Source organism: Octopus bimaculoides, chromosome 1, assembly GCF_001194135.2.
Source record: "Octopus bimaculoides isolate UCB-OBI-ISO-001 chromosome 1, ASM119413v2, whole genome shotgun sequence".
Taxonomy (NCBI): Eukaryota; Metazoa; Mollusca; class Cephalopoda; order Octopoda; family Octopodidae; genus Octopus; species Octopus bimaculoides.
Window position 1 is genome coordinate 108,027,019 of NC_068981.1, and position 15,101 is coordinate 108,042,119.

Genomic DNA, 15,101 nt, shown 5'->3' on the forward strand with positions numbered 1-15,101 from the left:
CTATATATATATATATAAAACCACATAATTTATTTTAATTTTAAATGCAGTTTATTTATTAGGAATTATTCAAATTATTTATATGGAGCTTTCATGTTTGTCTTGAATGTTTGATAGATTTCGTCCTCCTCCATTCTGTTTCTTTTAAGAGTTCATTAATCATTTTCAGCTCATAACTTTGAAAGTTAGTTTGAACTCTAAATGTCTTTCCATTTGGTTATTTTAATAGAGTAACAGATTTGTTTAATTTGTGGAAAGTTTCCACTGAATTGTTCATCCATTCATTGAATAAATTTTGTTATTTTTTGTTAGTCTTCTTATGAGTAGCATATGGTGAAAGCACATAGCTTACTTTATTTTGTATAATAGAAACTCTTCAATTATTCACCAACCTTTTGTTGCATTTTTTATAGAAATATAAAGCATCACATGATATTAAAAACAATAAGCTATAGAAAAATGTTTTCCTCAAAGGAAACATTTTTCAAATGACTATTACTATTTTGCAAAACTTATTACATTTAGATTTTGTCGCTATATCCTTGTTCATGTAAAAAATAATGGATTCTGCTTTTATCCAACTATAAAGTAGTAAATATTTACAGTATGGTATCTAAATTTAACATTTTATTCTGTGTTTTTTTTAAACTATTGTTTACATGTTAATTTTAATAAATATAAAAATTGACACCTTAAGGTCCTATACAATAGGAATTAACCCTTCATATTAATCTAACTTTTTACAAAGCCAGATGTCAAATAGTTTGATAGAAATGTCACAGTTTTGTTTATTTAATTGTTATACAAACTATATTTATCTGACTTTGTTTTGCTCACTACCTCCCCCACTCTTACTGTCAAGGTTATTCCTAGTGGGTATAGCAATACATAAATAAATTCACAATTTCCATGTTTGTTCTAAAATGATATTATACATTGCTACTTACTTTCATTGCACTCAATTCAGAAAAAATGAATCAGTCTTAAAATGTGAAATTTTATATAATTTCTAGGGAATGCACTTTGTGTTCATCAGTTATTTATAGAATAATAATATATTGAACTAAAGGGGCAAAAATCTATCTTTTACTTGTTTCAATCACTTGCCTGTGGCCAATCAACTTCAGAACTTTTTTTTTTTAATCCTAGTACCAATTCTACTGGTCTCTTACAAACTGCTAACTTATGGGGATGTAAACACCCCAACACCAGTTCTCAAGTTTCAGTTTCTATCTACCAAATCCACTCACAAGGCTTTGGTTGGCCTGAGGCTATTGTGGAACACACTTGCCCATGATACCACACAATGGGACTGAACCCTGAATCATTGGTTGGGAAGGAAGTAAGCTTCTTATCACAGCCATGCATGTGCCAGATCAGAAATTTATATTAATCTTATGGAATCTGAGGGATGAATTTAGAACATACATGGTCATAACACTATACTATAAAGCAATTAGGCCTCACATTTGACTTTCTGCCATTTATAATTACTCTCTATTGTTTTAAAACTAGAAATTTACTCTAGTAATATTTCATTTCTTTTCTAGCTAGGTTTTCACAATAAAGAATTACTTTTTGAATCAACTTTGTTTTAAATTCATTTTTACAAACAAAATTAGCAAACCTGGGTGATAAATTGACTAATCTAAATTTTATCTCATTGAAAATGTTTTCAACTACAATGGAAAGCAGTTAGTGTTCATTTTAGGATCAATCCTTTTTACTAACAATAACCAGTTACAACATTATCCATTATTATAAGTGTGTTTTAGACTTTTTCTTTAGTGTCAACAAAACAAGTTTCATGTATTGTCCATTTAAATCTTAAATATATTTGATTGAAGATTTTTGTATTTCATTAACTATTGAAATTAAAATAACTTTGTTCTTTTATCACAGAATAATGTTGAAGATGCGCAAGAAGCATTTGATGCTTTCTTTGATCATTATCCATATTGTTATGGTTACTGGAAAAAGTTTGCTGATATTCTAAAGAAAAATGATGAGGTGGATAAAGCAATTGCAGTAAGTTCTAATTTTTTCTTAAATTTGGAGAAATTAATTTCAACAATCCTCTATTATGTGTACATTCTGAAAAATAATTGCATAACAAAATTAGTTTTTAAAAATGCTTTCTAATTACTAAGTTCAAATATTTATTTTATTTAGAAAATAGTCTTTAGACAATATTTACATTGATTAACCACTGAAGTGTTTATATACACAACTTCATTTCAAATAAGTGTATTTATATAGTATATAACTGATGATATGGGGATAGATTTTCCTTCATATCTAACCCCTGTTAAACAACTGGGTACCCCATCTTTTATGCTAAAACAAAGGCTGGTTTCACCTCAGATGTACTATATCTTGTCTAGTGAGATTAATTTTTGATATAATTTTACAAAATAACACGACTTTTTTGTATTATTTATATCTTATAAAAATAATTCTTACCATCTGCAGTGTAGAAACATCAGTAGCCTTCAATTTCAATGAGTTAAGTAGTTTTACAAATTAGGTGGTGCATAAGTAGGAATCTCTTATTTTATAGTTCTAACCTTTATCCTGTTGCTCTAATAATTCTGTTTTAGTACAGAAAAATGTGATATTCAAGTCTTCAGTTTTTCATTCTTATATACTGGCCTTGAGTGGTTGCTCTTTTTGTTTGATGCCTAACAGTTGCAACCAAGATTGTATTCTTTATAAGTAGTCAAACTCTGTTGCAGAGTTTAAACTTTTAGGACATTGCACTAATTGCTAGCCTTGTAAAATATACATTATAGTAATATCATAGCCATTTTCATCTACGGAATGGAATTTTTTAAAAATAGAATTTATGCAGTAATTGTTTATTTACCATGTAAGTTTTAGTTAAAATAAATTGGTTCCACTATTTCAGATGTTTCTCTTTGAAATTGAAAAAGAGAATTCCCCTTTTCCTGGTTATAGTCACTGAGCTATGGCCATAATGTGGACAACTTCAGTATTTTAGTCACTCATCTCCCCAATATTTATTTTATCAATCTTTTTCAATCAGATAGCACACACACACACCTGGACTTTTACATAGTTTCTGCCAATTAAATTCCACTCAAAAGACATTGGTCAATCTGAAGCTAGACTAGAAGTTACTTGCTCAAGTGTGTTGCACAGTAATTGCACACAAAACTGTGGTTTTGAAGCAAATTTTGTAGCCATATGGCTATGCCTAAAATTATTCTGTAAGTTTTTTTTAAACATTAGTTTCAAAGAAACTGAGTAAAACTGGGTTGATAAATAATGTCATAGCAGAGAATTAGTAATCCTGTGATATTCATACATCTGCTTTCCTTGTTAACATGGGTTGGATGGATTGTCATGATCCAATTTAGTTTTTTATTTAGAGTTCTGATACAGATAGGTTAAAAGCACACATCTTGTTCATAAATTTCATTTTTGGCTTGTCTTCTACTGTTGGATGCCCTTCCTAACACCAACAACTTTATAGATATGTAAATATATGAAAATTATTTTTACAAACTTCCTTGTTGAATATCCTTGATTAGATATCTAGTTTGTCAAATTAAACTGCATTTCTACATTCTATTAGCTGTCTAGCTGTGGCTCACCATTATTTAGTGTATGCCTTAAGCATTAACCCTTTTGTGATCTAATTTCAAACAAGAATACTTTCTACTTTCTAAAATAATCAATTATGTGAAGGTTTGCAAAATAAACTTTCTAATTAATAAAAGACAAAAACTTACATTTAAATATTACAGAGCCTCTCAGTGGGTCAGATAAAAATTAAGTTCTAAGCTACTGATGGACCATTTTGTGGTTTGATGGCTGCATTCTCAAAGAAGATGCACCCAGTCTCCTACAATTAGTAGCTCAGCTCAGCTGCTTATATACAGCACTCAAATTATGCTTATTTATTCACATTGTTTTGAATTGATCATGTCTTGTAGCTTTAAGATTTTAAAGATGCAACAGAATGACATTGTAGGTTAAGTTTGAGAGCTTGATCTGGCTGACTTAAACATGGAATAGGTAGAATATTAGGGTCAGATAAGGCTGGTTTAAATGCTAAGGAGTTAATTTGGTGAGTTGGTGTTGAAAAGGATAATGATAGTGAAGAATTTATCAGAAAACATTGTCATTCAGTAGATCAACAGTTGGTAGAATGCTTTTTCTATTCTTAGTAGTCAAGTTTTATTATGTTTTATTCAGTAGCTTTTGTAAAGATTTCCTTTCAATTGTTAATTAGTAAAAATTTTCAATAGATATTATTACCTGCAATTATGAAATTGTCTCAATCCGGCATTTATTCAGTTGTTGTGTTTCATTATTATCCTTTTTGTAATCTTAGTTGCCTTCAATATTAGCAATATTAATGTTCAAACCAGTTACACTGGATTGGGATTTTCTCTTTTTTCTAAATTCCGAGTGGAAGTATTGGTCTCGGTGATTTTATTGACAGGCACTATATAGTTTATTAGATTCACTAATGTAAATGAATACTATTTAGTCTTGTGATATTTCTTCTAGCTTTTTCTGAAATCTGATCTTCATAATTGATTTTATTATTTTATTTTAATAGGTTAAATTTTTGACTATTCAATGTATAGAGATCTTTTTTTTTTATAGCTATTTTTCTTGATAGGTGGGTTAATCTTTCTTTTTTTTAGTTTCTTTCTTCACATTTTTTTTTAATATTGACTAATCTAAATTTACACTTAACCTTAATCAAGAATCTGTTTACATTTGATTTTGCAATTTCTCAACCTGAGGTTAATGAGCAGATTTCCACTAGAATTGCTCGTTGTGATTAGAAATATGGAAATATTACATTTAAATTTATAATTTGTTTAATGGAAGACTTAACAGAGACTATTGACTTTAAATTATAGTGACAAAAATAAAATAATGTCCATGATTCTGTACCATATAGTTGTATACATATTAAATGTAGATTTTGATACATAGTGAAATGTTCTACAGTTTCCAAATACCAAAAAAAGTTTTAATTAGTACATACCACTCATGACTAAATATTTGAATAACATTTTTATATTTCTAATTTCACTCTTGACTTTTTCAATCCTAGATTAATCCACACCAATATTGTAAATGAAACTATCTTGTTCCAAGGTTTGCCACTCTAAAGTTGAAAGTAAACAAACATTTCAAGGGAGATGATGCATGCTTGATGAAATAATCGGAAAAGTAGACTTGCAGTTGTGTAAATTCTGGCATAGTGTTTCATACAACAAGGAATCAAATACAGTGGGTCTCAATTTTTTGCCTATGAACCCCTCTGATTCCTATTTTCTCTACTGGACCTCCATAACCATTCGCTGTAGATAAAAAAATTAAAATATTTTGTGTATTGTAGAAGTAAACCAATTTATTGCACATAAATTTTAACAAAATCTTATATCGACCCCTAGTTGAGAACCACTACTCTAGATAGTCCTGCATCATCATGATAATTCCTTTAAGCAAAGTTAAGCCATTCTCTTTCATTCCTTTTCTTACTCTCTCTCTCTCTCTTCTGAGGTGAGACATAAGCAGTTTCCTTCTATGTCTGCTGGTTTTTCTGTCAAATGTTTGTCAGCATTTTACATCTAATTTTCCATACTGGTATAAGTCAGATGGTTTTCCACACCTTGTACCTATTCTGAAACTAGGATATATTCATTAATGCCTCTCTTGCAAATATTTTTGGATCCTTTTCAGCCCTATTTTGTGTACTTTCCATTGTTGTTTGTCAGAAATATGTAAGTAGTTTGACAGCACTCATGAATGAGCTATTCAGTTTACGTGACACAACTTCTATTTCTGAATGATCATCTGGCAAATAAGTTTGTCAAATGTGATCAATCCAGAATACTTGGAGCATTCAATCAAGGTATCCCATCTGAAATTACTCTGGAATAATGTCCATGATTCTGTACCATGTAGCTGTATAGATATTAGATGTAGGTTTTGGTATGTTTTGCATTTTCCAAATGCCTGCTAAAGAGACCAGCGGCTGAGGATACTAAATCAATTCGGCTCTTTCATTTTCATATTATCCAAGTTAATTAATTACAATGAATTAGTTCAATTATATCCCATCTAATATGACATTGACTCATATACCATCTCACAAATACTTTTTATAATTTTATCAGCATGGATGTTTGCATTCACTTTAATGTGTCTGTGCTGAATCCTAAATTAACCTTCAACAAATATATATTCATAGTACAGTGTATTTAGGAAAACAAGAGTGGAGATATGTTTATTCAGTATACCCTTACACATGTTTTATAAATGAATAAATCTATTATACAAGGGTTACCTTACAGTCTGATTACATCATCAAATCAACTGATTATTGTATAAATTTTATGATTGATGAATGAATGAAACACATTGAAGAATGTATTGAATTAACATATGAACATATTTCCTTTCTTGTTTGTCCTCTCTATGTACTTTGTGTTCTGAATATGTCATGCTCTAGATACTGCACTATGCAAGTATATTTAATTTCAATGGAATTTTTATTGAATATCTTAATCAAATGAACTACAACTTGAACCTCAAGTGTGTGAACAGTATTAATAACCATAGTTATATGTACAGTTATATTTGAACCATTTCAGTATTTTGTAGGGGAGGTTTAATCAGCAAAAATAATCAGCTTACCTAAATCTTTTTTATATCCTGGCCTAGAAGGGAGTAAAAAGCCTGAGTACTAATGTTGTGTATTTACACATTCTGTTATTTATTAGCAGTAGGGGGGCAGATTAGATGCTTTGTTATATATTGTTTGGTACCTTGTAGATTTGAGTTGAAATTCTTCAATTTTCTCTTCTGTCTTTCATCCCTTCAGACTTGACAAAAGATTTATTGGTAGTTTTTATATCCCCTGAGCATTTCTGATCAAGCAGCATTTTTTTTTTTCTGGCATATGTGTCTCCAAGGGAAGCTTAACAGCTATTTTTAGGCAATTGAGTGACTGCATAAAGGCTCTTTTAATACAATTGATTAAACCACCTCTTTGACTCGTTTAAAGAAAACGTACTGTGCATGTAAAAAAGAAAATAGTAATTTGGCTTTGTTGTAAAAAGGTTTCCTGTTGAATGAAATGAGTATTAAATATGCTGGATAAGTGAACAAACTTTGATCTAGCTATAATTTATTGAAGATCTGTATAAAATAACCATTAATGTATTGTTTTGAAACTTGAAATTGTTGAAGCAAGTCATGTGGTTGGATGCCCTTGGTAAATGAAATCTATTATTCTTTAGCTCAGTGTCAGCCCTGATCAAGTAGACTCCAAGTAAAAAACCTTCCAGCTGTGTACATCTCATCTTGTGATTTTCAGACAATGCACCATCCGAGACTATTGTCCAGTGTGTTTTCCCATTTTTTAAAACAGCAAGGTGCAGTTTGATGGAAATTTGGTTGGTAGTTTTAGCAGGTTGATCAATCACATAACAGCTTTTTTGTTGGTTTATTTTTTTTTTTTTTATGAGAGAGGGTAGTCATAATTCTGATAATAATTAAATATTTTTTATCCATAAGTAATTTCTCTTGTATATTATTATTTACATGACTGAAGACATAGATTTCCAGTTTCACATTTCTAGTTAACAATATCAAACTCTTTCTCCATTTATCTCTGATTTAGACTATCTTGAACTTTGAATTTTAGAAAATTCGACTCTTGAAAATATACGCGAGAGACCTAAAAATCCTCAAACAGCTTGAAACAGTATTTACAATAGAAAACATTTACTCCTCTTCCAAATCCTTTAGTGCAAGTTCTCATTTTCAGTTATGTAATAAATCTTCTGATTTCATTTGAATGTGATATTAGTCTGTTACTTAAAGGTGTTTTTCCTGGTTTCTTGAGAAAATGCTAGTAATGACAAATGACAGTACTTACATATCTGTTCATTTGTACTTGTCTGTAGTCTTTAGATTCTTTTAATTGCTCTGTCAAAGGTAATAATCTTGTATTTTAAGATCCAACAACAACTCTTTATACTTGAAACATAATTCTAAATACTATTTTAGTAAGTTGTAATCATGTAGGTTATATGAATTATTTTGCATAATCACCACTGACTTTTTTCTTTTCAAATTTACACAGAAATAACTGTATAAAGAAATACTTAATGTATTTATATATGCATATTTAAAAGCTTGAGGATAAAGGAGAGCAGAGTCTCAGGCTTCTGAGATCAGTACATCTGATGCCATGTCTAACATGTAGATCAATGTCTGCAGGAAAAATCTGGACAGAGAGTGAACTGGTGGTGGTGATCTGGTTTGAATGCTTGCAATCCAGTAAACTTTGCTAAAGGCACCCAAGAACTCACATCATGTCTAAACACTCCAAATATATGAAAAAGGTGCATAGGAATAAAGAAAAGTTTTTACCATTTAGAATAATATGCAAGAAGATTATAATACTAAAATAGAAACTCTAGTACAATTCCATTGACATTTAGAATGCATTTATAGGAATATTAAATCAAGTCTAGTACTGGACTGGTTGGTATTTTTTTTAATGACCTCAGAAGTACAAAAAGCAAAATTGACCTCAGTGGGATTTGAACTTAGAACATAAAGGATTGTACTTAAAATGCCACTGGCATTTTGTCAAATGCTCTGAGTCTTCTATTTTACTGCCTAAATATATCACATAGTACAAAAAGATGTTAAGGTTTTTAGAAATGCTGACATCGATAGAGTAAAGTTCAAAGACACATCTTTTGGTTTTAAAATGGTTTTACGTTTTTTAGCATACAATGTTTCTAAAAGTATTATTATTATCTAGTTCCTCAGAACTGATGCATTCTATTCTAAACTTAATAACTTAAACATATTTTCACATGCTGTTTTACATGTTTACACACTTAGTTTCAAGTAACTTGATATTTGCCACCCACTTCATAACTTTAATATTTTTTAGAGAATGCCCAATTTATAATACATGAATACACACACACACACACACACACACACACAGATCTTTGATTATTTCCTGCTTCATGCCAGGTGCCTAGTTTAGAATCAAGCTCTCACTGTGTTATTATGTAATATTTTTCTTTGCAGACATAATGAATCTACTGGAGACCTGGCAGATGTGAGGGTCTCTGAAATCGTGATTTAGATTTTTTGTGAGATTTCACAATTTTGAACTTGTCCACTGCTAGGGAGGGCTATGGATTTGCAGCAAGAAAATCCCTAATACTACAGGGTCAACAACAGATGAACGTCAACTGTCCCTGTTTGACTGTGCCAGTCGCCAGGAGAGCTTCGTTGACGACGGTAATCACGTGGTTGTACTTCCAATTGTTCGGCTTGCTCGACTTTACCCCATTTACTTTTCAACATTTTACAACTACTTTATTCTATTCGGTCCTGTTTGCAGGGCTTGATTTATCTTGGTTTGTAACTGTTACTTATTTTTCTCCAGGTCTTTGAGCGTGGTGTAAAGGCTATTCCTCTAAGTGTAGAACTTTGGCTTCATTACATCTCTTCTGTTACTGAATCAAGAGAGTGTGAAAATGTTGAGAGAATTCAGGAGTAAGTAGTGCTAATCTTAAGTTTCATGACTTTGCAGTATGATTTTTCAAACATTGATATTTTTAATTCTCAGTAAAATTGCTTTCTCTTCAATACTTTTAATGTAATATATATTTTCTAAGATATTTTAACTGTATATCATTTTGCATCTACTTTCCACACTGGCATGAGTAGAACAAGTTGCAAGTCGGAGATGAGTTGGAGACCATATTTCACTCATGTTTTATTTTGGCATAATTTGTATGGTTGGATACCCTTCCTAACACTAGTCATGTAACAGCATACAGAGTGCATTTTATTGTGGCACCAACACTAGAAGTTGCCATGTTTTCAACAAAATAGGAGTATAAGGTTCTCTCAACTTTGTTATCTCTGCCTGTTCATCAATCACTTTACAGAGTTTCCAAGAGATGTTTTATCATTGCACCTGCACTTGTGCGGTCTTGTATCCTGCAAGATGAAAGGAAAGCCTCACCTTTGTACGAGGTTGACTGCAATAGATACTCAGAGTAGGAAATAAGAGTGTCAAGTGCCAGTGTGGAGAGAAGGAGACAATGATAGGAGTAATGAAAAAGGATGGTAACAGCAGGGAGACATTTTAATGTAATAACCAAAACAATGGTGCATAAATTTCTTTGCAGTTAATCTTTTTGGCTTTTGTTTTACAGATTATACAGAAAAGCTCTGAATGCTGCTGGTACTGACTTCCGTGCTGATCGCTTGTGGGATTCAGTTATTCACTGGGAAAAACAACAAAAAAACTTGCAAAATGTAATGCGCTTATATGATGAACTGCTGAAAATTCCTCTCCAACTATACAGTCATCATTTTGACAAGTAAATCCATTTATTCTTGCATTTTGAAAAAAAAAAAGTCTTTACACACACACACACACACACACACACACACACTATAATCACATGCATTTAGTAGTTTGATCTTCAAACTCTCAAAGTAGGAATTTTGATAATTAAAATAGACTTTTTCCTGGCTAGTTAAAAATAATGATTTGTTAAATAGTCTTATTCTTGCTTAAGTGATTATGTATCAAGCTACTAAATTTCTTACTAATGTCTCCTTGTTGCATTTTTTCTTTCCTCTCTTCCTCTCTTTGCATTGTTATGTATGTGTTCTAATTGGCTAAGTTTTCAGATTATTTATTTCTTTGTTTCTAATGACTTTTGATTTTTCACTTGTTTACTAAACTGTGTTTCACCATCATTTTTGTCTTCTTTCTCCATGCTTGCATGGGTTGGACATATGTGAACATGTGTTTATGTGGATATACACACATACAAAACGATGTGCAAGTGTCATAAGACCATTTTCATATTGGGCTTAGCTTGCAGGCCCATTGCAATCTTCAAGTCTTCATTTTGCTCTGTCTTCTACATCTTCTGTCTTGTCTTCAATTCTTTCTCCATTCCTTTATATCTTTCTCGGTCTTCCACTTTCATTTTCATCATTCCTCTCACCAAGTCACTTTAATCCTTCTTGAGCTGATGACTCAGCTATTTCATCCCATTTCTATTCACAACACCCTTTGCTGGTTCTATTCCCATCTACAACATACACCATTACTTCCAATTTCAGTGACACACCCCTCCTCATTAGTACACCACTCTGTTCATAGAAGTTGTTCCTTGTTCATCTCGTTTTAATCACCATCACTGAGTTATATCCCACATTGTCTATTTAATGTCTTCTAGGTAACCAAATATTCTCACACTTTCCATCTGAATGCAGTTTCTAAAATCTAGGCCATCATTCACTCTATCTTTGCAGTTTCTCTCAAAACACCTTACATTTCAGTGCAACAGCTACATCAGTTACAAACCCTCTCCTATGACTACATATTTAATTAATCCACCCAGTACTCTTCCTGCACGCTGCCACTTCCCTGATATTCACTTTCAAACCTTTTGCCTTCATACATTTCTTTCACCTATTCATCTTCAATCCATTCATACACTCGACTATTGATATGAAGTTATCTGCATAGTACAACTCTCATGATAAACTTTTTTTTAATGCTTTGAATGAGCACCATCACAATCACTGACAGTAGTTGGCTTAATACTAACCTTTGATGTACTCCAATTTTCATTTCAAATTCATACTTGACCACTCTAAACTAACCATTCTTCCACTCCTGACTCTTAATATACATGTCACCACTGCACATAGATGGTATTGAAAACTTTCTCTTGATCAACAAGCTTAACCATTTCTGTCTCTTGTATTTCACCTGTGACTGAATTGTCTTACACTAAAAATTTATATTAAGTGTTCCTTTCCATCACATAAATACAAACTGCATTTCATCTTCATTTTCTTCCATGTCATCATCTCTAAGATTCTTTTTAATACATTTCTGTATTTTCCGGTCTATAAAACACAACTATGAGATGTTATGATTTTATCTTACTATAATCAATAACAAACACATTTCGTCAATATTAAAGTCTTTGTTAGATTAAAAATAACAATATCAAAACATGATGGTAAAACAAAACAAATATGCTTTGTTTTCTTCCGGGCACCAATGTACTGTAGCAGTAAGTCTTTCATGTTGTTCACCAACTGACCTTTCCTCTGAAAAAAATCAGTGGAGTCATTTGATCTTCAGACATAAATTATTTTCCTCTTGAAACTTATAAAAAATGCACACATTAGGCGCACCTTTCTATAAGCCACACACTTAATTTCCCAGGTAAAATATAGCAGCTTATACACCGGAAAACACGGTAATTTGATGCTCCAATAACTTAATTACTCTATATGAGCCACAGTGGAGGGAAGGGGATTGTGTTTTCCTTTATACAAAGACATGACAGTACTCACCTCTTAATCCACAGGATTACTACCATCTTTCAACATCAGTCTACAGATCTGTCATTTTCTTCATACTTTAACTTCATGCAGCCTATTCTTTTACCTTTCCATTCTTCACTTATCACTTCATCTTCTTGGTTATCTACTCTACTGCTTCTAGAATGGTTCTGTATGTTGCCATCCATTCTCCAAATTCAACAACTTTTCTATATAGTCATTGCACCTTGTCTTAATTTTACCTGGATCCATAACTATTTGTCTTACTAAATTATTTTAGTAGCTCATGCCTGTTACATTGGAAGAGTTTATTTTTCTATAGCACCCTAGTTCTCATTATGCTGTTGCGTAGCATAAATTTGTAGCTGTACATAATTTACTTGTAAGATAAATAACATAACATTTCCAAACCTTACTCTTGTTCAGTCACTGTTTGCTGTGTTTTTGAATGGTCACTTGGTCATTGGTGCCAGCTGTCATTTGTTATGCATTATGAAGGTCTTGTTTTAATTTTAATAATAATTTCAGTATCAGTGTGTAGTTTGAAAAGTGTTTGATGCTTTTGTTTACAATTGGAGTAGAATAGCAGTTATAGTTTCTTTGTTAGGCAGCCACAGTACTTTGATGTACTAAATAAACAAAAAAATTATACATATATGTATATATTTTTACTGGTTTCAGTCATTAGAGTGTAATCATACTGGAGCATCACTAGATATGTGTGCGTGTGTGTAATTGATAAACTTCAAAGAATAAATCCATAGTAATTAAGAGCTCAGTTATTAATAGATCATTACATTGCAGTAAATCCAAGTGGGACCAACTTGTATGTATGTGTATATATATATATATATATATATATATATATATATATATATATATATATATATATATATATACATATATACATATACATATATATATATATATAAAGTTAAAATGATCTTTAATAGCGACATACTTAGCACAGAAAAGCTTAATTTTCTTATAATTCATAATTTGTGCTCAACAGCTGTTTCAATAACATAAACACTGCCAAATATATAATTACAATAATTGTAATATATAATTTAAATTAAGTCAGCTAGCTAGCTAATTATTTTATAAGTGTACGCCTAAATCATCAGGAATGTTATATTAATCAGAAATCTGTTCCTGGTTTAAATACAGGGTGCAGTAAATATACTATCTAAATTACACCAAAATGAAAGTACCACTGACATCTCTTTTTAACAGATGTATTTACCAAAATTACATAAAAATATCTTGAAATAGAGTAAATTTATTCAATAAAATTGCCATTGGCTTTAACCATGGCCTCCAGACGACTTCAGAATCTCCTGCAACTCTTCTGGATATTCTCCTTGTTTAAGTTGGTGAATACTGCCATAATCCTTGCCTTCAATTCGTCTTTGGTGTTACAAGGGGTTTTGTAGGTCTCTCATTCAACTGCACCCCACACATAATAATCAAGAGGGTTGTGGCTTGGGGAATTAGATGGCCAGGTGTTAGGGAGGTTGTGGTTGCAGAAATTGTCTTGACAGCTGTGACTGGGTTCTCCCGCTTGTGTGGCATGGTGCCGAGTCCTGTTGCCAGATGTAGGGTTTTCGAGCAGCCACCCTCTTGACCCAGGGCAACACTACCTCCTCCAAACACTTGATGTAGGCCTCCATGTTGAGTTTGAGGCCGTGTGGGAAGATAAATGGAGGCATTATGTCACCATCATTAGTGATCACTCCAAACAACATGATGTTGACTGGATGTTTGATGTTCATCACTCTCGATACCTGTTTTGGGAACATGGCAAACCAACAGTTGTTCTGTGTATTCACCATCTGTTCATATTGGAGCTTCCGGCACGAATACCAAGCAGTACAGCATGTTGTGTCCAAATTTCTTGCAGAGTGAATTGCATCATGGTGCTGTGTTTTTCACAGGTGGTGTCCAACTCACCCTGCAATACTCTGTAGTTGACAAAACCAAAAAGAAACAATGCGCATGTGCGAAATTAAAAATATAAAATGGCAACGATTTACCCATTGCACCCTGTACATTGTGACGAAAAGGACAGACAATAGTAAAAAGCAAAAAATCCTAAATATACAAAAGCGTATAAATATCTCTATATATGTGAATGCACATATATACATATCTAATATCATTAATGCGCAAACTAATTTCTGTGTGTTTGTGTCACACTTTGACCTCCTGTCACTGTTCAATGACACTTTTTCGTGCTGGGGTGAGAGTAATAATAGGCATAGAGACGGTGAGGGTGGTGGGAAAGACTGACAGGGAGAGAAAGAGAGACAAAGAAATTTAGGAAGTGTTGATGATGTTTTATTAAAAGTAGTAGTGTTGATAGTGGCAATGGGAGTAATGAGAGAGAGAGAGAGAGTGGTTGTGAGAGAAAGAGGGAGATGATGTACAACTTTCTTGGACAGAAATTCTTGTAGCCAGCATACTGAACCAACTGTTGAATACTAACATTTGTTTTATTTTTGTTTTCTTTAATACATACATACACACACACACACACACACACACACACACACACATACAGGGGTTGGACAAAATAATGGAAACACCTTTAAATTTCAAACAAATTTATTTTAATATGGGGTAGGACCGCCTTTGGCAATAATTACAGCTTGAATTCTACGAGGTATGGATTCATACAAAGTTTG

The 15,101-nt window shown here is 32.1% G+C and overlaps 1 protein-coding gene across 2 annotated transcripts in view; it reads left to right on the forward strand.

Moving 5' to 3' along the window:
- Positions 1–15,101, forward strand: part of LOC106883738 (pre-mRNA-processing factor 39) — a 44,065-nt gene that overhangs the window by 10,091 nt on the left and 18,873 nt on the right. Inside the window, exons 3-5 of one of the 2 annotated variants that reach the window (XM_014934852.2) lie at positions 1,903–2,028; positions 9,473–9,582; positions 10,251–10,418. In XM_014934852.2, the coding sequence (XP_014790338.1) occupies positions 1,903–2,028; positions 9,473–9,582; positions 10,251–10,418 (404 nt within the window). Of the gene's footprint in view, positions 1–1,902; positions 2,029–9,109; positions 9,325–9,472; positions 9,583–10,250; positions 10,419–15,101 lie in introns of those variants that run through there. The other variant, XM_014934853.2, reaches the window with a different exon arrangement.